This window comes from Athalia rosae, chromosome 1, assembly GCF_917208135.1.
Source record: "Athalia rosae chromosome 1, iyAthRosa1.1, whole genome shotgun sequence".
In the NCBI taxonomy this organism is placed as follows: Eukaryota; Metazoa; Arthropoda; class Insecta; order Hymenoptera; family Athaliidae; genus Athalia; species Athalia rosae.
In genome coordinates this window covers 22,355,968-22,382,259 of record NC_064026.1, presented here as the reverse complement: position 1 = coordinate 22,382,259, position 26,292 = coordinate 22,355,968, and the positions used below count along the sequence as shown (strand labels likewise).

At 38.4% G+C, this 26,292-nt stretch overlaps 1 protein-coding gene across 5 annotated transcripts in view; it reads right to left on the bottom strand.

The window, feature by feature from the left end:
* LOC105691353 (scavenger receptor class B member 1-like) overlaps positions 1–26,292 on the bottom strand; it is a 40,564-nt gene that overhangs the window by 9,356 nt on the left and 4,916 nt on the right. For 2 of the 5 annotated variants that reach the window (XM_048658996.1, XM_012409762.3), the window contains exons 2-3: positions 3,642–3,897; positions 3,149–3,290 (exon numbers count right to left, since the gene is read on the bottom strand). In XM_048658996.1, coding sequence (XP_048514953.1) covers positions 3,149–3,290; positions 3,642–3,897 — 398 coding nt within the window. Of the gene's footprint in view, positions 1–3,148; positions 3,291–3,641; positions 3,898–6,940; positions 6,969–15,906; positions 16,828–24,935; positions 25,052–26,292 lie in introns of those variants that run through there. The other 3 variants (XM_012409761.3, XM_012409759.3, XM_048659001.1) reach the window with 3 other exon arrangements.

Here is a 26,292-nt window from a genome sequence, read left to right as displayed (position 1 = left end):
CAGTTGTAACAGCGAGTCTCTTGATTTTTCGTGATTTCACAATAAATTTTAGTCGTGTGCCGCGAAGAGAACAGTAAAATGAATTAACATTTTACTGTAATGGAGCTAAATTTTAGTTGAATTCAGTGAGTTGATATTTCTACTTGACGCTGATACACCCCGAGGCTTTTTATTTCTCCGAAAGATTTTAATTGATTCCTGATATTCGAAGATTGTCTGAATTCATTCTTCATTCTACAAAAGCAATAGAATATTTACTGTACAAATACCACTTTTCTACTGCTGAATAATTCAATAATTTTAATAGTTTTACGATTCATCAACGAAAAAATAATTTCTAACGCGCGAAGAAATGGCTACACGCGAACTGCTGGTAGATCGTTTAGACTCATCCGCGCGGGGTGATAATTTTCAATTTCACATAGAATGACAATATCGACGCGCAGTCTTAAAAATCACCTTCAAATACGAAAGGTTAAATTAAGGGTCCGCAAAATTCGGGCTAGGTGATAAATATGATGATGAGAATAATCGAGTTCAATAATATGCGGTTCGCAGTGATGATTTTCGACTTTCTTCGCGCCCTAGAAAACTTTGTCGTAGTTGGTTTATGACAATATCGGACCAGCTCTCATGAATAATTTCGAACGCCGGAAGCCGGGTGCCCGAATTTAGTTTCATACAGTAATCGAGGCACTTTATATGCGTCACGACAATCCTACATTTTTTATGCAACCCGCAATTCAACGCTTTGGAATATAATTGCGACGAATTTTCAATCCGTTATTATCGCAGCTTTTTCTATTCTATATATACCTATAATATTTTATGACTAGGATTTCGAACGACGTCGAATTATTCATATCGAACGCAACATACAAATATAGTGACTCATATATATGTCTGATTTTCAATCGATATCGTCCCCGATCAATATGAACCCACCGTATTAAAAACTTTCAAAAAGTTATAACGCAATCGTCATAATTAATTACCACCTCTGTATCATTAGATTCTGGTGAATTTTTTTGAAATTACAGCCAAACGATGTCTATAGCACCAGTTGTCCTTGAGAAATTTCTTTTTTTCAGAATCTAACCATCGTGCAACAAACTGTATAACCTCATAGGTTCACATGTACAGTATTCTGAAACTTGTTCCACTAAAATTGGGTCACTGCAGCGGTAAGTTATTCTTATCCACAAAATTGGTTGGTTGATTTGTGGGTACCTAAAGTACATTTGCGACTCTACCTTTCATCGCAAGGTACACGAAGTTTATTGCTTTTTCAAAATTTTATTTTTTGCGTGACTTGCTGACATTTGAATGATAATTATTCCGTGTATAATATAGTAAAATCTCAATCAGAGCTGCTGATATGACGATAATAGCTGTTGATACTGTGAAACTATCGGGTCAGTTCATATCGAAACATCCGCTATGTAGAACCGTTGAAACTAAAAATTAAATTGTATAAAGATATGCGATGATAAACCCCGTCGGTGCAGAGTGCAGACACATGTCTAAGAAATCTATTTCAGTTGGTATCTGCTCAGCGACTGAATTTCTCCATTTTGCGCAATGGGACTCCGGCAGCAGTAGAATTTTACTTTCAAAGCTCTCTTATACGCACACGTTAACTAGGTTCGATTGATCACTGCAGCGGGCTCGCTGACCCCTTTGGATGCCGTCCAACGTTAGAATCCCGCGAAATATCAGACGTATTGCATACGTAAACGTGCGCGGATACAACGCCGACATATTCATTCGGCGTCTCCGTTATTCGCACGTCGTAATATGCACTTGATATATTCTACGTTCGACGAGTCAATGCTTCCGGATTCAAAAACTTGTTGCAATCATCGGACCTTGACATTTGGAATTGAATTCGACGAACCAAGTGACCGTTCAGATTTGAAGAGCAAATAAATAATAAAATAGACAAAATAACAGAACAATAAATACCGCAACGATTGTCGCATACATTCGCATGAATCAAGCTCTCTAATTTGCATGGATATACGGTCATATATTGATGTTTCGCGTTCAATTTCAAATAATAATATCAACACCGTCGACACATACGAATAACTGTCCATCGACGAGGGGCAGAATTTTAACATATATTCTAGCGTCAAGAATTTTCCTCTTCATGAAGCTGAATCATCAGGCATCACTGAATTGAAAAAAGTACGAGCCGACAACCGCCATAAAAAAGAATTACGACCACAGGCCCATTCAAGATACCTACATAATAGATGATAATGATAAATTTGGATTACGGATAATGTGAACTTGGCAATTCCAATTTAATTTGACGGTCTTCAATCAAGGTTATTCTATTTGAATTCATTCTAATCCTCAAGTGAATCTTGGATGAAATTTCGTCATGATCATCTCGGAAATTTTCATTCAACGCACGCACAGTGCCGACGGATATAATTAATATTAAACCGAAATCTACAGTGATTTGATAAATGATACCATTTAATAATCAAAGTTTCATGCGATCAGAAGATATCCTTGGCACAGATAAATTCACTGGATATCCAAACACCGATTCGGAGTTGTTCATTAAGAGTTCATTAACATTCTAATAGTTTACTTGAAATTAGTTATTCCAATGAATCGGAAATTGACTCAGGGAAACTGGGTAAAAATTTTGATGCGATGGGGTTGAATTTTATTTGGGTTCCGATGGTGAGACTCAAATGCGAATGTAGATTTTTGAAATTAATTCGCGATACGTTATGTCACGTCAACGCGGCTCGGAATCAATACTGGAATTCGGCTTCTAATACACGTGATCAAATAACGCTGATTATAAAAAATGTCAAATCACCTAGTCATTCTACCGTCCAACACAGAAGATTCGCTCAAACACAAATTAGCGAATACTAGTTCTTATCCAATATTCACGCGAGTAGTGAAACGAATAATTTTGCAACTTTTTCGCGAATATCTGTATCGCAAAAAATTTGGGTCGCCGCTGATTTCATCCATTTCTTTTTCAATTTTTTTTATCACTTGTCCTTTCAAAATGTTATTGGGATTCGGAAATTGGAAAGATTAACGTTTGTAAAAGCTCAAGGGTTATCGCGTCATTTGTTTTGTTCAATTGCGCCATGCATGTAAAATCAACACTCACCAGCAAAGCAATATTTGGTACAATCAGCAGATCTTCCTCCGTTCCGTTACTCATCTCCGGTATCCAAGTCAACGGATGTCTGGGTATGGCAGTTACCGTACCATTGTCGTTAAACGTCACATTCGCGTGCTCCATCGATTCCCTAAAATCAATGGGGTTTGTGGAACGTTAGAGAAAATTGTGCCAGGTTATTTTGCATCGGAGATTTGATAATTTGTAACGGGTCTTTTTTTAGTCGACTGCTAGATGGATAATAAATTGACATTTACGTATACGTTTTCGGCAATTATATTCCTGTCCTTCATCATCGTGAATTTGGGATTTATGTTATTGATAGTCGTTTTTAGTTTTTTTTCATTGCCGGTGTCAAACTCCGAGAATAGAATTTTTCAGGTTTTTATTTAGGATAGGGGTTATAAGGGTTTATGGTTTGAAAATCATTAGGTTCATCAAGTTGCTGTGTGAAAGTACAAATTGATGTAACGTGACTCACTTGTATACGTATGGTCCGACTTGACTGAATCTCAGTTTCGTTTCTTTACCGGCTAGGAACTGTTCCCTGTTCGTGACGTTGAAGAGATACACTCTGAGATATACGTCGACGGGGGGTGATCGCCATAGTTCGAAAATTTCACCACCATCGCTGAAGACTACTTTCAATTTGAATAGAAAGTCGTAGGGTTGAAAAACGAGGATGAAGCAGCCGGAAGCGATGCCTACCAGGCCCAATGTCATCAAGATGAAAATGCCTGTAACACAGGTGAAAAATGCATGTTAACACAGATAAAGAGGCAAAGAACTTGATCGTGTAAATTTTTTTGACATGTGCAGAACTTGCGGCATTTATTGGTGTATCAGAGATCAATTTGAGGATCTTAGGAGCAAGTGAACGTAAATGGTATACATAGATTCGTTGATAGCATGAAGTTCACATGTCACCTACCTCCAAAAGAATCGTAACCGTCGTACAATCTTACAAACCCTATCCTCCGACGATCTGGTCATTTTCACGTATACCACTACTTGCGTATCGTCCGGTAAAATCCACACGTTGAATAATTTACATACTAGTACGCACACGTACACATAAAAATATACACCTAAATCACCGATCTTTTTACTTTGAATCTTTCCACCTTTTTCCATACTTTTTTTGTTCTCAGCTCAATTTTAACGGGTGGGGGGATTCCTTAAACTTGATCTTTCTCAAGAGAAGGTTGAGACAAAAATGTTTCCGCGTTTTGTGACTGACATAATAATTCGGTTCTTTTTGACGCACCGTTAGTCAGTGGGAATTCCACAATCTGAATGGCAGTATCATATTCGCTATATGCGTAGATGAAAATTTTCTCACAATCGCGGAGAATTACCAAATCATCTTCGGACAACTGAAATCTTATGGATTCGAAACCTATGAATGACCGCAACGCACAGTTACATTATAAAATCCTAAACTATACTGGTTATAACAGAATTATCATCAAACCTTAATTAGCATCAGGTGCATGACCTTGTTCAGTTTTTTTTTTTTTTTTCTTCATTTCTAATAGCTCAAAACCATACTTTGGAATGAAATCTATCCAAATAATTCGCACTACGTGAAGACCTTTCGCTAATTTATCGCGTTAACAAGTTTCGAGAATAATTTTTTTTCCGTGTAATTACTATATGACATCTATATTCACAAATGGAGATCCACGAGTCATAAATAGATAGTGGGCGAAGAAATAAAAGTTTTTCAAGCTCCAGACCTAGTAGACGAACGGTTCTTAGGAATAATGGTGCTGTACATACCGAGTTCGAATATAAAGTGTCGTTTAATTGGATGATTCATACTGGAATCACGTACCGGCGTCCTTGTGAAATTATATTATAATTGTTGCGGTACCCTCAAGCTGAGAGTCCGAACAGTTGGAAGCACTGGATGTACATGATACCAGGCATTAGATCCACATGCGGAGACAAAGAACATTATGCTCACTATTTTTTAATGAATTAAATCTCTAACTTTTGCAAGGGCATTCATTCAATTACGAGGTGATAAATTTAAAACAACCCACGTGCGGGGCTGCTGCAACGGTGGCAACCTGTTGAACGGGTACTTGTCGGAGTCTGGTAAACCTTGAGCCATTCGATTTACGAGCGCCATCAAAGTAAATGAAGAATCCTGCGTTTTCAATTCCGGTAAGATTCTACCTGATTTTCAACGAAAATCCAGTCGGAATTAGTCTCTTCGACAAATTTTAGAATATTGCAATAAATATGATCTCTACGGTGAAAAAAATTGTGCCGTATGTTTGATAATAGAAAGACAGATGAACTTCCGCGAGGCTGGTGTATGACGTTCACCGACTCTATCGTGTTCCGATTGCTCGGTAAATTTCTAATTCGGGCGTCGAATCAAACGCTAAAGTTGACACATAATACAGTATGTTTCGTTGGAAATGGATCTGCGAAAGATTCGGAGTTAGCTAGTTATTGCGAGGAAATCATTGAGTAATCCGACCTCCGATGCATCCTGATGTTAGAATATCAATTCATCACGGAAATAATTTGCGTCGTAACGCAGTCAATTTACTACGATACTGTAATACACTTACACGCTCTCCGCTTCTGACTTACGTGCAACTTGCATCATTTAGATACCATATAACACGCTGCCGGTCAATAACGGAGCTTCGATATTACAGGGCAAAGTCTATTACATTGCATAGGAAATCATTCGTTGCTATCCCATTTGTCGATACGTGATAGCTTATTATTTTTTCTAGTCAAGCCTCCGGTAATCGCTTTTATACCGCATCCGTCTTCATTTTAGTCACTCATTGTCGGTGATGAAGATACAATAATATTCTTTGAAAAAAAGTAATCCTGGGTCAACAACACCGTCGTGATTACGAACCGATGCACGTTGTTATGCGTTTCACCAGCATCATCTATCATCGTCAATCCTTCGGAACATGGGAATCGGCGGAATTTCAACCCTCTGCAGATGAGGTCACTTCTGGCGTGTCGTGGGTCGTCCGTTTCGTCAAGTCCAGATATAAATTCTGCACTGAGGATTTTCCTTGTTCCTTTCTGGAATTTCGTATAGGTGATACATGACGCGGACCGTCGTGACTTCCTCTTTGATATCCCTACATTGTCTTTTGGTAATATCTTGTACGGTATGGTCGTCACGTCTTGGCAATTACTCAAGTACTCAAGGTTCGACGTACTGCGTATGGGCGACCTGCAGAGCATGTGTTACGTACGACTGTACACGGGTGGAGTAAATGAATTTCGCGGTGGCATATTTGTTTTACTCTCGATCGTATAGGTTGGTTGTACCGTCTGACCGCGACGGTGTGACAAGGAGGATATCTGGTAACCGTCTAACATTCGCGCGAGGCGTAATTACCGCACTTAGTATTTTAGAGGGTTCGATGTGTCTCTTCGACTTCCTCATCCAACGACTCGAACATACGTCACACGAGATTTAACAATCGATTAATATTATTAACAGCTGGTATATCTCTTTTAGAATAATGGCTCCGTTTATCCGACAAAGAAACATGAACATGGTTCCATACAGCTGATGCAAAGATAGCGAAAAATAATATGGGCACTAAATAACCGAGTTGCGGCATGAACACTTTCATGTTTGAATGGCTGTTTTTTTGAAGTCACCACTTCTCACTAATGAAATAATTACCGAGTTAAGACGAGCCGTTATACGATAATTAAGTTCATCGTTTGTTCGCTAATTACAATTTTTTATTTAAATGTCACATGTATTCACGTATGCTTTACCTGCATTCTGCATTGAAAATGCCGAGAATTTTAACTTCCGGGGAAAAACTGTGGCCGCTTTTAGAAGTGGGCACAGTCTACACTCGCGACGATTCCGTATAAAGGGTTATTTACAGAGATTGCTGTGCTTCCTGACTCTTTGCTCACAGCTTGTATAATTCCGTTGCTTGTTACAAAATGACTGGCGTCCGTATGGAATAGGTCGATCTCACGATCAGAGCATTCCACAATGTTATCGATGAAATTTAAATTTCCATCAAAATATAAATCGAAGTTATACGTTATTTATGAAAAAGAAGACGGTATAGAACCAGATATTAACGTTCCATCCAATTTAATCAAACCGACGGTCGCGGCTTGCTGACACTCACAAGTACGACCAAAAAAAAATTTCGGTAGGCCTTTACGTGTTAGTCCGATCGGCAGATTTTTTCATAAATTATTCAATCGCGATAACAACTGTGGTCTTTATTCGTTGACTACTAAAATCAACTTATGTGCCATTAAACGAATACTCCGATACATTATATTTCTTATTTTCACGACGATACTATACGTATATTTGAATCACATGTTTTCTTACTTTGATTCGGAAAAGAAAGAAAAAAACTTGCGAATAGGCACCCGGATCAACTATTGAATGGTTATTTTGAATTTATAAAAAAGTTTTTCTACCATTTCAAAGGATATATTAACTATTTCTTCTTTGCCAAACACGGAGTGTTTTTTTTTTTCCTTACCGACAGCTTTAAAATTTGCCCCGCGAATACCCCTCCACATACTCGTTAATTATACGTTTCTGATATAAATTGCATGCCCGCACAGGTGTCGAAGCGATGAAAATCTTTAAAAGTCATCCGTCATATCTGATCAATTGGTTGGTAGCGAGAAATTTTTTTAATCACATCTTGAATATCTATCATCAAGAGATCTCTACGCCTGCCAAAGTTCATCACGCCACTGTCAATTCCGACGAATCATTAATGGTAAAAATATAAAAACTGAAGTAACTCGGAGTATTTGCGCTCATTTAAATGATAGTCGAATTTACCAATCAGACAATAATTTATAAGTATTGAAGCAGCTCGGGATGACTTGCAATATAGGAAGTTACGAATGAACGAGTCTCATTTATGCTTCATTCAAATTAATAGAATCGAACAACACGGATTTCAGAGTTTTTGCGGATAACATTCCAAATTCAGTATGAATTATTCGTCTAATCTTTTTTTTTTTTTCACCTCATGATGCATCATTATACAGCATAAGGAGTTCTTTTCCTATTAAATCATAATCATACTCAATTAATTGCTAATTGATCAGCGAACGAAAGTATAAAAACCAGGCAAATTTTGCTTCAAACTTTTACCGATACTCCGCATGTCCTTTCGACGCAACACTGTACACAGTTGAAATGATCAAGTTTCAAGCATACTTCAAGTGATGGGAATATACGAATGACGTCAATACCGCAAGTATCTATAAAGAATTGCTGAGAAAAGGAGACGCAGGACACACGGGATAAAATGATCATTACCACAGTTAAATTACTTCATAATAATGCAAATAATCCATCAATCAATTCAGCAATAAACAGGTAAGATATCTGTTGACAATTTGTATTCAAATTTTGTCTTCGCTATAAAATCGCTAAAATTCATATTGAATCATAAAAAACATTACATGCATATTAATGTATCATAACTCGACTCGACTGCACTTCATCGTTACCCGTCGATTATGTAATGGAAGCAACAAGTCACAGGGAATGAGGTATACGAGTGATGCGACGAAATTACAGGAACTGAATCTGGTCCTTTTCAGGCATAAGCAGTACCGTACTTACAATTAGCAATATTAATACACTAGAAAACTAGATGTGCTACATCCCGACGAGTGGATACCTCAGATATTTGTTACGACGGTGAGATAATGTGTCGTATATTTTGCATTATACCGATCTAATCGTGGTCATTAAGAGTGAGGCGGGGCAGGACGAGATGCTCGAAGTTTTATAGCGTATAAATCAACGGGATTCAACCCTAGAATATAATTGTTCACGGCGTCGATTCCAACATTGAACATTTTGCTATTTCACACGACGGTACGATTAGGCGATAATCATTCGCGAAAATTTGCATACTTCAGGGAACAAAAAATCTGCCAATCGTATACGGTATTGTTCCAATAGCGAGATACGGATTCGGGATATGAGCCATTCGTACGTATATACCGTAAGAATCTCAGGAAAGTGAACAACATAGGGAACGCATGAGCGCGAGAGAGAGCTTATGGAAGTTCCGTGAGTGCGAGACAGACAGACTGCCTGCCCCTCCGTTGCCTTCGAGTCCCCACTCCGCCAAATTGTAAACAGACCATCGCTAGAGCTGTGATCTAAGTAAGCGCGTTCGGGTTGAGAGTGTTTTTCTCTCACAATTGATAAAACAAAAACCATTAGCATAAATATGATTGACTTTGTTCCTTTGAATATTAAAAAATTTTAAAAAAAGTTCCCAATTCAAAATGAAGGTTTTCTCATGAAAATACAATTTATTTTTTGTTAATGTAAATGTATTTAAATCTTTAATGATTCTAATTACAATTATTAATACTTATTATTCTTGATATCACAGACTTTTTTTTATTGATTTTCTTTAAAAAGGCTATCACAGCTCTAGCGATAGTCTGTTTACAATTTGGCGGAGTGGGGACTCAAAGGCAACGGAGGGGCAGGCAGTCTGTCTGTCTCGCACTCACGGAACTTCCATAAGCTCTCTCTCGCGCTCATGAGTTCCCTATGTTGTTCACTTTCCTGAGATTCTTACGGTATATGCGTAGAGACGTTTCAAGTACTCGGTAGTGAACGAACTAATCTTGCCTGTTTCCGATACCCCCTTCCAGCGTGACCCCAGGATATGGAAAGTTCAGTGCATTACCTAAGCTGGAAATTGAACGGAGCTATAAACGATACGCGGAAATATGAATACAGATATCGTATACGTAGGAAGTATGGAATATATAATTTTCAAACTTGTAATCTGAACTATAACTGTCAAATTATATCACGTGGTAATATTATCATTGAATCCAATCAATGAATTTATCGAGATTACGAAATACGTACGATGCGTCTTATTCCCGTATCGGTGAAAGATCGCGTAACTGTATGAAGCGTGGGTAACTCCATAAAATACGTATGCATATAGATTCCTGTGTATAGATATTAGGAATGTTAAACGTTTTTCTTTTATATTCAAGGGTATCGATCGTTCCGCAATTTTCGTAAAGCCGTACGACGGTAATAATGAGCTGCGTAGCCTTGGCAGTTACATCGGTTGCTCGATGGAGAGGTTTTGAGTACATACGAGAAAATGAAATCCAGTCATCATCCGTTCGCTCGATTAAAACCCGTGCTATTCAACGGAACTTCCCTTTCTAAATGCCAATCCCTTGTAAATACAATTAATCGTAAGTCAGCCGTATATAATTCCACGTATACCACCACCATTACGCTAGTTTTCAATCACGATACCAGTACATCTCAGGACTAGTATTGGTGTAGGTATCGCTTCATAACGATTAAGCTCTCACTCTATCAAATTCATTCCTACGACAAAGACAACGCGCAAGGTGATACATTTTATCGAGGCACCCTCTCTCAGCTACTCTCGTACAGCGTAATGTGTGAATCAAGTAGTAAATCATCGACGACGCTATATTTGCCTGTAAATTAAAACGTAGGTGTTAACGCGCGACCCGAGTGCCCCTGTAACTAATTCACGAAAAGAATAAAATAACAAAATTCAGCGAATGTTGTTGTTTTTTTTTTTTTTCTTCTCTTTCATCCAAGGAGAGTAAATTTACAGGCGATAAATATTGTACGCTATTAATAAAGCGATAAATAACATGGGTAAGAGATATCACGACGCGTGCGTTCAAAATTGCTAATATGTTTCTCTTTTACTGTTTCTTTTTCATCCAAGGAGAGGTAATTCAATGTCAAGAAATATACTTGTCAGCTGAGTTCCGACGTGTACCATTTTTATGTGCGCAAGCTTCAGGTGATTTCTTAACGATGAAATCGGGCCACTGTGAGCCATTGAAAAATTCAAGTGTCATAGATTAAAGGTTGGAATTTAGAGCGAAGGTTATCGTACATACAAACTCGACTGGTGATAAACTAGATTGATGGCCGTTTAATTGTAGTCAGTAGAAATAGTTACCGGTTAACTGTCGGTGATGTACTCTACGTTATGCCGACCTCGAGCCTCGGAAGGGACAGCCTCTAGGGATAACGGTATTTCTTTTACGTTGTATGTGAGAAAAAAGCACTGAAAACTTCGAGTGACAGAATATGTGTCTATAATCGGAACAAAAGTTCGCTGAAAATTAAATTACTGCGGGAAGTTGATACAAGATGAAAAACTTGGCTCTTGTAAGAAAATTCAAATCGCGTACGTCAGCTTGTTGATAAGTGACCACCTACTATGAATACAACGCGTCGCGATCTGAATCAAAAGTTACTACGCGCTAAAAATATCAGCTGCTTCATCCTCAGGACGGAATCATAATTAATTAACGGCTGAGAAACACGAGGTGGAGAGTTTGGTACTCGAACGGGAGCTCGTTTTCTGCTTTGCTTTAAGACTAATTGTGAGTCGCGCGGAGGGTCCCGATTCTTATTCACAGTCTTATTCGAACAAACTTAAGTCATTCGACGTCCGTATAGAATACCGAATTTTTCTTATGGCTAATCATCAACGAGACCCGGTGAATTGTACCTCGTGTGGTGCATAACACATTTTGTCAACGTTTTTTCGCAACACGTCGCACTCGTTTCAATTGTTATTTTTATTCTCACGGATTTTGTTGTCTTTCTTTCATCTTTGCTCCGAAGAATCATATAACAGCCCACGTGCGTTCTCTACCGTACTGTTTATAAACACGTTTCTAAAATGTTGTTACGAACTGAATACGGAATGGTTTATATATACCTGCGTTCTATGCCAGACAGGTGCGAGGGCGATTTAAAACGACTAATGGCTTTACAAAAAAGCACAATGATTCACTGCTTTTAAATCTCAGGATAAATTCGAATAGAAATTGAAAGCGTCTCGTACAATAACGTACACTCTAACGTTGATATCATACTATACGTAGAATAATGTAACTGATGTCTACACGAAGTAGTATAGGTATATACATACATATTATGCAAATTTTACAATCGTTGATTAATACAAAATGAAAGAAAAAAAATAATGAATTAGTTTACGCTCCGGAGATCCTCCGCGATGTCTGACTTTAATTATTCAATTTTTTTTTTCGTTTCATTTATCATCTTCGCCGTTAGGATTCCCGCAAAAAATCCGCTTCAGAGTCGGGCGCTATGCTTTAAAGAAACGAGTTGACAATGAGTCATTATTTTAGGCGAACTTTGATTAAAAAAAGCGACAAATATTCATAGACATATGATACACCCACGGTGCCCCTAATATTTCCCAGTTGAACAATCATTCCCCAAATTCCGTGCCGAACGTCACGTCCAAGTAACTTTTTCTCGATTTGAAATTTTCCTTCGTTTTTTTTTTTCCCATATTATCTCACTGACTCATCACGTAGGTTTCCCCGATTCGTCGATCTTCTTCTGATCGTCTCATCAAATTTCAATAAATCCGTGGAAATTTCCTGATCCTTTCGCGTTTGTTTAATCTCCAGGTTCGCTCATTGTACGAATTATTGGAAGATACATAGTCCACATTTTTGCTTTCGGGAATTCCGGCAGGATATACGCTATCGGGTTGTGCTTGCGTTTTTATTGTTGTCGTAGATATTTTCAAAGTAAGTATCTTCAACGTGGTCCGATCACTCTCGTATCGTCGGTATTACGAAGTCTGTGTCCGTACTTGTGTACCGAGTTGATATCAGAAAGAAAACAAAGCAACGAGGAGATCGTCAATCAGACTGCCCGGAAATATATGAATTCTGCTCGTGAGGCGCGTGTTTTGTCTATTAATTGCTGCATTAGAGCTATACGCTCGCAGGGGAAAGAACAATCACGATAAGCTGCAGCGTACCGGCAAACGTCTTAGTGCCATTGTACATACGTATATGTCATAAGATTCGTATTTATAAATTAAAGCCTTCGAGTCACGCGGTAGCAGCAGGTGCCCAACCTGAGTTCGGAAAATCCTTTGAACACCTTTTCCTCGAAAACATCACTTTTGATTGAACCGTGAATTTGCATCTCAATCTGAACTCAATTTCATCTCAATCAACCCAAGTGACGGTCGAGCGTAATCTGACACCACGATAAACTTTGTCCTGGAATGCTTCGAGACGATTGACGATCTCCAACGCTCTGGGCTGCACATTCCGAACTCGTTCTGGTCAGTAACAAGGAGGAAAAATTAATTGTGATTTAATTATTATCGCTGCAATTATAACGACGATATAATATGACAAGCTTTATAAGGTTTCAGTGATTCGTCAAATTTATTTTTCAACGATCAATCGGAGTGATCTTTTTCTCGCAATGCTTCAGAACGTCGAATCGACTCATTTCGATGAAATTTTTCATCACGTTTATGATATTCCTACACGAGGATGGGCTCCTCTTGACCGTTATACAACAAACTACTAATATTCTAATTTACATAATTATCGGATCCGAATTGCGGACAGGCGTTCGATTTTGCAACGCGTATATCACCTGCAGTGTTTTCACACGTACAAAGCTCCCGCAAAATTCTTCAAGGATGGTTCTCGTTCAAATAGAAAAATAGAATAAAAAACTAGACATGTATCTACTATTTCATTTCTATTAACAATCGCGTTGAGAAATTTACTATTCGTGCACGTTTGACCCGAAGTCTTGAGTATTTCGAAACAGTCCTCGCATTCCTCGATTCGTTTATCGCACCCACATGAAGGTCGTATACCGCAGGTTTAGCGAAACGTTAACACCATAGTCCAATCGATAACTTTAATGCGCATCATGCTACATATTTCATTATTGTCTCGATTGAAGGTGTCATCGAGTACTCAAATGAACTTGTCAGAGAACGAACGTGCAAATTACGCGCCGTGTATCACATTTGGCAAATTCGATGGCAATGACTTTCCTCCGAGGGTCGCGTTGACTTTGGATGTCAACGCGACAAATCGTGGTGATATTTCAGTGGATTACGTACGCGTATAATTTACATGCGAAGCTTCGTGATCCTCCGGATCGAAAACGTATGATGACCATAAAAATAGTACCTCGAAAGTTCAAAGATATATTTTACTTCTGCAGGTACTTTAAATAAATTTGGTATTAAGTAAGCGCCCCGCCGTGTGTTATAACACCGTTAATGAGTCTGGTGGCAAAAGTATAAACATGAATATATGTTTTCCGGAAAGTGTTTTACGTCCATCGGGCAAGTTTTTCAAGGTTGTGCATTCGGTATAATTAGATGTATGTCGATGTACTTTAGGCGTTATAGAAAGCGCGATAATAATTAACCGATTTATATTTGTGCTCAGGCATAATTCCTAGAAAAATCAAGTGACTGCTGAACTCATTCGAGTCGATTGAATTGAGATATTTCGATGACTGCTGCGACTCGATACCTAGCATCGCTGACGAGGGTTCGTAATACCCATCATTGAAGTTTATTGATATTTATTTCCGTTTCTAATTATATACAACTCATAATCGCGTCATTAAATAAGTTGATCTTGAAACGAGATATCGTCAGATTACCAACACGAACGCTGGCATGTTCTGGCAATGTGATACGACAAGGTTAATTTTGAAAAAAAAATAATCTATGGTCATGTTTCAAAAATTCAAAAACGCTCCACCTTAGGCTTCTTTCATTTTTGCGTTCTCTCCATCTACGCTTCGTCGGTGATGCTTGATTCGCCTCTGTACTACAGGTAAAATTCAATTGATTCGAGTCGCGAAGAATTTGGACTTCGTCACCGAAGTATATACGTAAATTAATATACGGAGGAATCATCATCGGATACGACAGAAAATAATAAGTCCTGTAATTAACGCGATGCTTTTGGGTACATGCTTCATATTCACCAGTATGCGTGTTACGAGGAATGAATGGCCAATTTTATTTTCTGAGAGAGTTGCATAAGAGTCCTGCCAGAATTCAATGAGGTCATTGATATGAAGATCTATGCGCGACCAAGCCATTGTTTTTTTTTCCCCACATTTTCTCTTGCATTGCAAATGAGGAAGAGAAGAAATAAATAGACGCGTACATCGCGAATGGCTCATTTTTTATACACAAAGCAACGCGCCTACAACTTGATATAATATTTATAGCGATAATCGTGATGCGCGGTAATTCTCTCGCTTGTGGCCTGATGAACTAATTCTCCTCATACATATATCTATATATAGGCTTCTGAGAGAATCGGGCAATAGAATTTTCCATTTATAATTAATCGCCTGTGTGTACATGAACGACATTCCAATCGCATCAAATATACTTCTCAAGTAAATTCTGACTACATAAGATACAATATTGATCGAACGAACATAATTATGACCGATTTTAAGCCGGTTTATTCTTCTAATAATCCGTACCGCACGAAACGCCGTGAATTTGAGGTGAAATAGTATTCGACGAACAGTGATCGATCCAAAAAAACCCACTAGACGATGTCGTTTGTAAAAAAAAACTGATCCTCATTACGGGGGAACAAAAAATCACTGCGGTGCCTTCCGCGTCAGATCAATCGACACTAACAAGCGGAGGTGTACGGGCCCAAACGAATAACTCCCCATCGTTCAAAAATTTTTTCAACATTTTTCTTTCGATCGTTTTTTCTTTTCGCCGTTCAAACCGACGCGGACGGCCTGCTGTACAGAATATCCAATGAATGTGAACGCGCTGATATGTACGATCGATAGCAGATCACCATAATGAATGAATGTGATTGAAAAATTTTGCTTCTCTTACTTTTCGACCATCGCGCTCGACCATCCGATTGCACTGGTATAGCGGCGTTAAAGAACTGGTTCACTACGACGGAAGACTTTCTTCGTAGGCTTCGATGGTTCGTCGTGGCTGTCGATGGACTGAGCTCCTGTTCGGTAACGTCATTAGTCAAATCTGTTATGGTACACGGGTTTGTATTTACCGCGGAATATCTTCGTCCGGTAAGACGATTCCAAAACGAAGTAACGTCCTTCATACTTTATCACTTTTATAACTCAAAAAGTTCAATATTACAACCACGTCAATTGAAGACCGTTCGATTTTACCGCCTGTAATCAAACACTGATCAACGATCTCTCGACGGTGCGATGATACGAACACCTCAAAAGAAAACTTCAAAGTTCAACCAAGTTGCTTGAATAATTCTTAATCTCAATCGTCAACTCATGCACCTCTTTAAAGGCAATTGTTTTTGAGGGCGTCTCAGTTGCTTTTGAAAATAATGTCGACCTGTGTCACATCGAACGTAATTCGTTCACCGAATATTATCACACTTTGACTGACGGCTGCGACGTCCTTCCGATGCATTCACTCATGTCTTGGATTATTCTTTCAAGAATTCGACCTGTGCGAGCACCGAGCGAGTAGTCGATCTACACTTCCGTTGCTCCTCTATTATTTTTTATTTTATTGGGTTTCAATTGAATGAAAAATTCGTTCCTCTTTACCTTTGTTAATGTCAATATTTCTTTATATAAAAGTGTACGATACAGGTACTATTACACTCCTATGCAACATTCTAATAATTATAGAACTTCGTTGTAGGATCTTTTAATTCTTGTAAAAATTATCAAATTTTTCGACAAAACACCTCAAAAATCTTATTCTAATTCGATTTTGACCAGTGTTAACGGCTTGCGACACAATACAAAAGTGGCGAAAATTATCAAGCCGCCTTTGAAAAATATCTTTGAATGCACCCCACTTTTTAGCTCTGCTGGTGAAAATGGAGGTGGACGTCGCACGTGGACCTCTAACCAATCAACAGGTGAAACTAACTCCTACCTTCCATTTACATCCTACCACCATCCAACGATTTACTACACCTGCACGCGCCTTGCTCGCGAGTCGCTGCGATTCTTTGATACACACGGCGCATACCCGCGTACCGGTTACTCTCTCACTTTATCTTTTTTATCTCTTTTCCTTTTTCTATGCATATTTCTAGTCCTATCCCTGTCGACGATTAATAGCCGCGATCGACGGAGTTCCAGAAAGATCTTTCGCGGTCTTGACTGGTCTGATATAATAATGTATAAAGTCGAACCAATGTCATTCTACGAAGATAGTCGTCCTGAATTTCTTCAATGCATTCCTAGGAAGGTGAACATCCGCCCACGTAGTCGGTGATACAGGCGTGCGCATAATACTGTTTGGCAATTATACGATGTCATCAATTTCCCTTGGCATATCGACTGCAGTTCAATGAAGTTTAGTGTGTTTATTCGTCAAGAACTAGAAATATCATTAGGGCTTGGAATGCTAAATGATTCTCGGACCGTGGTCGAAATGCAGCTTTTTCAAAAACATGTTTTGCTATTCTAGATCTGTATCGTTTCGAAAATTAATTCTGTATCGATGGCTTTTGCCCGTACGACCAATCATTCTTCGGAATTTACGGTGTCGTGAATCGACACGCTTTTCCATCTCGGCCAAGATAATGCGAGAGAAGCAGAAAAAAAAATCATCATATATACGTTCATAGATATCAAGACCGGTTTCACACGATTTCGTATCGGTGGTGTATAATCGGTTATGTGAGAATCTACTCGAAATTCAAATCACTTTCGATCTGACACAATAACGCTTAGGATCTGTCACTTGTGTCTCGTAATCAGAAACATCCTGACCAGGAGCGGCTCTTGAGCAATTTGAAAAAAAAAAAAAAAGATCTCTCCGATTCTTTCCCAATGACGCACATCGATGAACAATGATCGAATATCTGACTTGGATGGTGGGATGATTCGTTGTCGAACGTTTTATCATTTCTCGTATTCATGCACATTATATGTATACATACGGAAGTGGGATATATTCAGGACCGATATAGTTACGAGATAATTAAACGTTACGCGAGTGGCCTAAACGCCTTGTGGAAGGTTGAGGATGTAGCGCAAGGGTCCAGGTGGAGAAAAAATGAGCAGCATATTGTTAACCGGAAAGGACTGGTAGTAAAATAAACTTTCAGGCATCACTGTGTACGAAACACCCCACGGCGCTCTCACGACAGCATAAACCGTCTTACAGTTTGTCCGGGTATGAAAATGCATGCACTTTGTGAATTCTCCAAGTGCTGGTCCCATTATACCAAGAACTCGAAAGGGAATGGATTGCATATTTGGACCTGTTTTGAGCCAAGGCCGGTGACCCTTGAGCAGCCGAGTTCCCAAGACGAAGGTTATACCTGATGTGTTTGCTTGATGGAAATCAACTCAAAATTGTGGAATAAAGAAATGCAATCTTCGAGTATCAAATGTGCAACAATCTGTGATCACGTATTCCCTCTGCGGGAGTAGATTTCGGATTTTCGATAAATTAACAAATGAATCAAGCGCACCGTTAACTTTTGATCCGCTTCAAAATTTTCCACCTCAAGAACCGAGTAGTTTAGTCCGATACGACACAGAGTTTCTCATGGGATTTTAACGAATCCGAAGGGATTTCCACACCAAGAACCGGGTGCAATGACTCCGATTCGAAACCTCTCATCTGATTCGACGTTATTAATTATGCGTCATCGAATCACCTTCGTTCAGCAAATTCAATCGATGAAACGAATGATCGTGTATTTTTATTTTTTCAACGCCGAAACCCGAGAAAAAAAAAAAAACTACACGATGACTGTAAACTTGTTTCCAATCCAAAGTGACGATCATACCACGCTGAAAATGATCGTTTCCACATTACGGAGTAGTTTGTCATGAACAAAAAAAATTAAACAGAACGGAGAATGAAAAAAATCGAGCGAATATGGATGAAAAGTGAATGAAATAAAGAAAATAGTTTATCGATCTGTCCGTCAAAGCTCGTTATCCTTTGAACGTCCACAGTCATTCGATCACTGCGGTCGAGTGATAATTGAATTTTTTCTTCCCGAGGCCGAAGTTTCGTTCGATGTTAATAAAAATCGCATACTGCGTCATACACACGTGCCGTAATCGCAGTTGTTTTACTGGAATCGTGAAGGTATAAAATGATAGTCTTTAGCGATTTGTGGTTTTCCGGTCGCGCTGTACGTAAGAGGCGGCAGTAGATCGCGGGGCATCTTTTTTCGACCGGCATGACTTCTGTTATTGCCTGTTGCTCCGATTGCAATAACAACGGAATGACAGGAATTAAGATAATTTCTCGCCTATGGCATTTTGTAATTACTAGCGTGGATTTCATGGAATTACAGGGAAAAATTAAACCAGGAGAACCTAGTTTTCGAAATCCTGTGGTACAATTAAAAGCTCAGGATTATTGCATCGCGTATGATTTATCGTCGGGTTCTTCGTCTTGATCATGTAACGATCATGAATATTACGAATCGAAATATTTGTCGAGTTGTTAGCACGTCGCACGAGTGCAGGGTATACGATGTTATAACGTTGAATCTCAAGGTCTAACCACAAGTCATCCGACCGGTCTTAACCCTTACGGTTGCCTCGAACCCGAACCCCAACTAGTCCGCCCAATATATAGCAGCTCCGAAGGCTTTAGCGATGTTGTGCTACTACCGCAGCGCTACCAGACAGAGATTCTTTCCTTGAGACAGAGAGCTCCTTCGCACGGGTTTCCTGCTCACGGTTTTTCAATTTCATTCGATATCTGAAACGCGTAGTAAGCGTACGGCTCACGCCTAATTGACTGTAATACGACGCATAAGTTTGCGTTACTCGATTAAAGAATTCCCAAATTCATAGCCGACATTGTCCAAGGTCACGTGCGGATGGTCCGGCCAGTTCTAGTTTCGAATCAACGGTAACTCGGTAGATCGGTTCATGTAATGGGCTTGTTTGGACGCTCGAAACCAATAGCCGTCTAACAGCTCTGCGAAAAGCTTGCGCAATTAATCGAACGTATTACTAGTCGAAAAATTATCATAATCTGCCGGAGCCCGTTGTTGTCCTCTTTTTCGTGATTTGCTTTTTTTTATTCACAGTTGGCAGCCTGTCAAATGGTACAAATGGAGAAAAAATAAAAAAAATTATTAAACGTTTATTACACGACGAACAGAGAACCTAATATATTTTCGAACAAGGACCACAACTACGGCGGTGTCATTGAGAGATAGTGTGCCGTGGGTTGTGCGAATCGTTTTTATTCTTTAGTTTCCAACTGACTATAAATTATAGATCTACCATACTTCCACGCGCTTGTAGTTTCCGAACTATCAATTTTTAATGCCCGGTATGCCATGTAGAGTCAAATAATTGCGCGTCTAATCTACAACGCGATTATATGTACGAATTGCAATTATTACAGAAAGTATAATAGTCAACAAGATCCATTGACTTGTATTCGAATTTATATCGACGTTGAAATGTCATCTGCACAGATCACATCTCAAAGCTCTAAGATCGTACGGTATAGAAGGTGATTAACGTTTCGTTCCCCTATCCAATTATTTTTGTCTCCTTATTCTTGTGTGAACTCCATCTCGAGAATCACACGGCTCTCTAAACGACGATTACGTTATTTTTGATTCTCTGATCACTTTTTCTCTTCTCATTTTCTGATAGTGATATTCCACGTTTAATGTGCGCGTTAATTTTTTTCCTACAGATTTTGTACAGCAAATACAGGCCACTGGAATTTTTCTTACCTGCCTTGGGTTAATCGTTGAGATTTAAAACATAATTTACAACAAGTCTCTTCTTATTAGTTATTTAACAAGCCAATATTTTAATCTGTCTTAAACCGCAACCATCACGAGCGATTTTGTTCTTCTGTTTGTAATATTCTTTCTTTTATTTTGCGCAGAAACAACGTAGGTCAATAACATGCGTTGCAATGTATTAATCGTGTACAGAATTCATTCGAGTATTGGCTGCACGGATCGATTTTGAGTGCAGCAAAAAATTCATTAAACTTCAGCGAGTATTGAGATGTGTTTGTGAGTATAAGAGAGATCATTGGAACAGCGTAAGAATTGCGGAACTTGAAACTCGGCGTTCGTATGAGTGTAAAATTTTTATATCGATAAATGGAAAATTACAAATGTTTCAGCTGAAAAGATTTAAACAACCGCAACATTCGGCCTCGACTACTAAATTTCTGGTATTGATAGGTATGTAGGATAGACCGACACTATTTGTACCACAATTTATAACCGCGGAATATTAAAGGTTGGGTCATAAATTCCGGTGTTATAACATCACACAGATGTGCGTATAAATAACAAGAATAACATTTTTTATTCATTCATAAATCATTAGGTATGCGGGGGCGGTAGATAGACCCTGTATAAAATGTTCCAGTAGAATGGTAAATTCGGTGAACTAAGACAGACATAGTGAAAGATTTCGGATATTAATTGTCGTACGGTATCGGTGGAACGAATGATGACAGAGTTTCTTATTCAAAAAAACACGGTATTTTCGGAAATCCCACCTATCCGCCTTTTTGTTAAACATCGAAACAAATTATTCTGCTTAGTTTCATGCCGAAATTTATAGCTCACATCAATACGTATCCAAAGATTAGTAAAAACTCTTATTCATCTCCGACCGTTTTTGAGTTATTATGTAAGTCATTGTAATCGGGATCCTCAGAACTGGCAGGGACCGTGAGGAGGCTGTGTCTATTGGAAAAGTATTTTTCGAAAATAATTCGAGAGTTTCAGAGCGGAGAAAGATTTTTCGCTACAGCGAATACACGGACAGAGCACTCCGTTTACCGAAAGTACGTGATCAAAAGCGCTCTCAACCAGAGCGTCCTGCATGTCCCGTTCTTTGTCCGATCCGATTGGATCCACGTCATATGTTCAGCCAATATTTATACCGATAATATCTCGAAAGCAACCGAGCATAATAAGGCTACAAATGATCATGCGGTTTGAGAAAATATCGGTTTCCATTTGGAAATATTCTAGTGCATTATCGAATTCACCCTTGTCAATGCCATAGCACAACTATCGCCTGACGTTTTTCCCCATATCTATTTTCCTTCGACTTTGATTCGAACAATCTTTCATGGTAATTGTGATAAAATTAGCGACAACTCGATACGAAATCGATGATAATGTTAACGCGGCATAAGTGATGTCGCGATATCGATTCTATTTTTCGAATCGGATGATAAAAATTCTATTACATCTTCACGCTGTCAATGGAAATAGAAATATCATGCATACGTCGGTACAATTGATTTATGATATTGAGTGGCTGGATAAAATTGCGACCTGAAGCGATGTTGTAGATATAGATTATTGCGAGACAGTACAGATTAAACTAATTACCGAGTGTATTTTTATGGTGCCCGTATGATAAATAGGTCCGGACTGTGAGCAGCACACGACCGCTTGATACGTGAGTAACGATGGTTATTAACGGTCTTAGACTGAAATGCTCGTGAACGATCGCTTGTTCATTGAAGTATATCCGATTTACAGAAGCTGACTGTAGCCTTGATCGTTTAGGTGCATAAACAAGCCTCGATCTTTTCACCATCAGATAAAACCGATTACTTGTCACTTACAATCAACTTATATAACTTTATACGGAGGCATAGAATGTTTATTGTAATAAATCGGTATTATCAGTACATGATGTTGATTATCTTCCTGTTTGCATAATTTCTTCAATCCATATTATCATGGCGTACGAATAATTGTGAACTGGGATCAGGTATGCATATCAAGGAATGATTTGAACTGTTTAAACTGTGGTCGTTTTTATTCGGATCGTATTTTGCCCGAATTGCAATTTGTAAGACTGAGAACCTAATCTGCTTCTACTGGAATTCAATGAGTGCAAGAACCTGCATTGACCCTGATGGAATATCATTTGACGCGAAGTAGAACGCGTTAGCCTCCAAAATCATTGTACGCCCGAGGGGATTAGTTCGCAAATTAGGTGAGGTCGATCGCGTATGTATCGGGACTCTAGGTGGAAAACGACATGGCAGGTCACAAAATATACCATAAAGTTTAACCCCAAATTCTTAACTGATCGGAACCCATGCCGGAAATTCACTATGTAAATCACAGAGCAGAGCAGTTCGACTCTCGTATAGAATTCGAAGGTTTATTTTCTCCGCGAAATTAAATTAATTCTGGTGGCCATTGAATCGGACAACGCCACTTATCGACAAGTCAAATTGCACATGAAGTATGTGAGTACATACATACTGCGATTAACATTCAAATGATCGTCATGTTTCTTCTCACACCTACGGTATAATATTCACGTTCATTAAAGCAGCATCCGTACTTTCCTCAGCGCATTCATCTGGTGCCTGAATAATAAATATCAGAATCATTGACTTTCAACCTCTTCAAGTGAAATTCGATTTTACCCAATGAGCAAAAAACTAATATTACTCAAACATAAGAAGATAATTCTTGTAGTTCACGTTGAAGATACTTTCCACTTTTTTTTTTTTTTTTTTGTTTCTATGACTTCAAATCTTCGAATACGAGCAGTAAGCCTATTAATCAAATATTTGGTAACTCATTCTTCGAGAATAAAAAACAAAAAAAAATGAAACGGCAAGATGGGCTTCGTACGTCACGATGTTTAGAGTTGATATATCGCGCGGGCAGTAGCAATTAATATCATATCGTATACAGCATGCTACATAATATCATGACAATTCGTGGCTCACATTAATATTGATGTTAATATACAAAGCGCGATATCGTAGTGGTGACTTAATTTGATAACTCTTTTACGTAAGAAATTTATTGCTAGAACATATGGAGAGAACGGAACGTCATTCTGACTCCGATCGGGCGAACATTCTTCATACATGTGTGATAATTAGTTGACGATGCAGTCGTGCGAGCAAAGTAAATGGAGCTTAGAGATAGTAATTTCCCCAAAAGCTTCATTCAATCGATAAACGAGAACTATGTACTCGTCTGCCAAGATATGACTTTAGAATAATTTTTATTGTTCATAGTTGCACTCTACCATCTATATTAGATGTAATTACGGCGAGAATTGCTGTGATTACTAATTACGGATAACTAATTACTATAATGGGAAAGGATAAAATACATAACTGTCAACGATAATAGATGAATCATTACACGATGAAACGCACCAATTATGAATTAGAGACAAATAGGAGTTAAAGGAGAAATAAAAGCGATAATGAGATGAAAAATTACCGCTCGTTTGTCGTTCCGCTAATATTTTTCATACCTTGTCCGAAGTAACACCAAACGAATCGAAGGAAAAATATTGCTCGTGGATAATGTTGCGATAAATTATATACTTTGAATAGTATTATTGATTATCGCTGTGTGTTAAGTCGTAAAATTTGAGATGATATATAATTAGTAAAACCCTCGACACCTAACCTGCGTCATACCAATATTACATGTATAGGTATGTACGCCTACTTTCGAACTTATTTATATGATTCGAAATAACATTATTTCATTGAACAGTAAAAAACAAATGGATGAAAAAAATATTCGAAAATATGAGCAACGCAAGAATATTAACTGTGCCGCGATCTCGATTCGCTGGGGTTACAATTCGTTCTCATTTTTCAAATTTCGAATTCAGAATTTTGCAAAAATGTGTCAATTGCAGCGATTCCAATTTAAACTATGCAAGTAGAATTATTCATTATTTTTGTTGATACCAAAAAGTGTTTTGAGTAAATAGAAGCGACGTTTTATTGATGATTACATACACTTCCGATCATGAATCTTCTCCATTCGGCGATACAGGAATGTATAATACGTGCTAATCAGGCGAGATCGGGGACGTTTATTTTGTTTGACCTGACATTCCGCCATTTTTTACCCCTTAATCTTACGTATTAAAACTCACGTATGAAATGTTTGCTGCTGTTGTAATTTCTCAGCTTCCGGTCCTTTGGTGCCATTGATTTAGTGTATGGGGTGATAAAATTTGAAAATCATACTACAGTTCTTCTTTGTCGATAATATTTAGCGAAAGTAAATATAAGTTCTCAGAAAATTGCAAATTGACACGAGCTTGGTGGTTTTATTTTTCCTCGTACGAAAAGTTACTCGAGTTCCGTCCGCGTCGGTACTATATGGTGACTTCAACGCCGGGGCGCGCACCACATTTTATTGTATAGCTGGCTACTGCTGTGCACGCGCCTCGCGACACGTTTCTGCGAAGTCCAGATAGTTTATGAGCTTTCAGAAAGGATAACTCCGGAAATAAGATAAATCTGACTTGAAAATTTCCTAACTGTATACCTAAGATTTATATATGTAGCTCCTGTGATTCGCAATGCTTCTTCCACCTCCACCCACAGCATGCATATAATGTATAAATGGTTTTTTATACCTTTGTATAATTTAGTCCACAGTCCAGCATTCGCAATCGTCCATAACCCCACGCGCCTTATATCCTCATTCCATTTTACATATACAATATTTGTCTTGTGCCTCAATTATTAGATATAGAGTAGTATTGAAGAATGCATAAGGTGTATTACATGTATGTCGATATATTGGTAGCGGATCCATACCTTCATATTATGCAGCATTCTTAAGGGGTCCGGTCAAGATATATTTTCTTTTGCTTTTTTTAATATTTTCATTGAAATATCTATAGCCCGCGACGTCATATAAATGTGGTATCATTTTTGTGAAGCCAGGTAAGGAAATCCACGAAATATATAAGAACAAATTAACCGCAACGATTACCATGATATTTATATGTATATTGACGATACGTGGACTTTGCACCGTCCAATGATCGGCATATTAGGCGATTATTATTACTACGGAAATATTTCCATTATCCAACTCATTACGTCGTTTCTTCCATAGGAAAGGTTTTTGTGTTAGAACTTCACCTGTTCATTGTATGCATAGGTGTGTATATTATTTTTCTCTCAATAATTTTGCTGTCGCGAAACACGCGAACATATAATATGTGAAGTTTTATAACTTAATCAAGGTATAAGTATATTCCTATTCTAAGCGCGTTACGATTGTGCGATTAATCCCGGAGTGGCTTATAATCCGGCGATCATTTTAATTCTCATGTTGAATAGTTCATAGTTGTAATATAATATGCAGTGATTATGAGGCAATTAATTTTGATACTAGGTAATGCTAGGTATATATCAAGAACATAGGAGAACGCGGGGCAATATGGGGTACTTAAGGGATCTATAAGAAAAATATAGAATAAATGTTCAATTCAA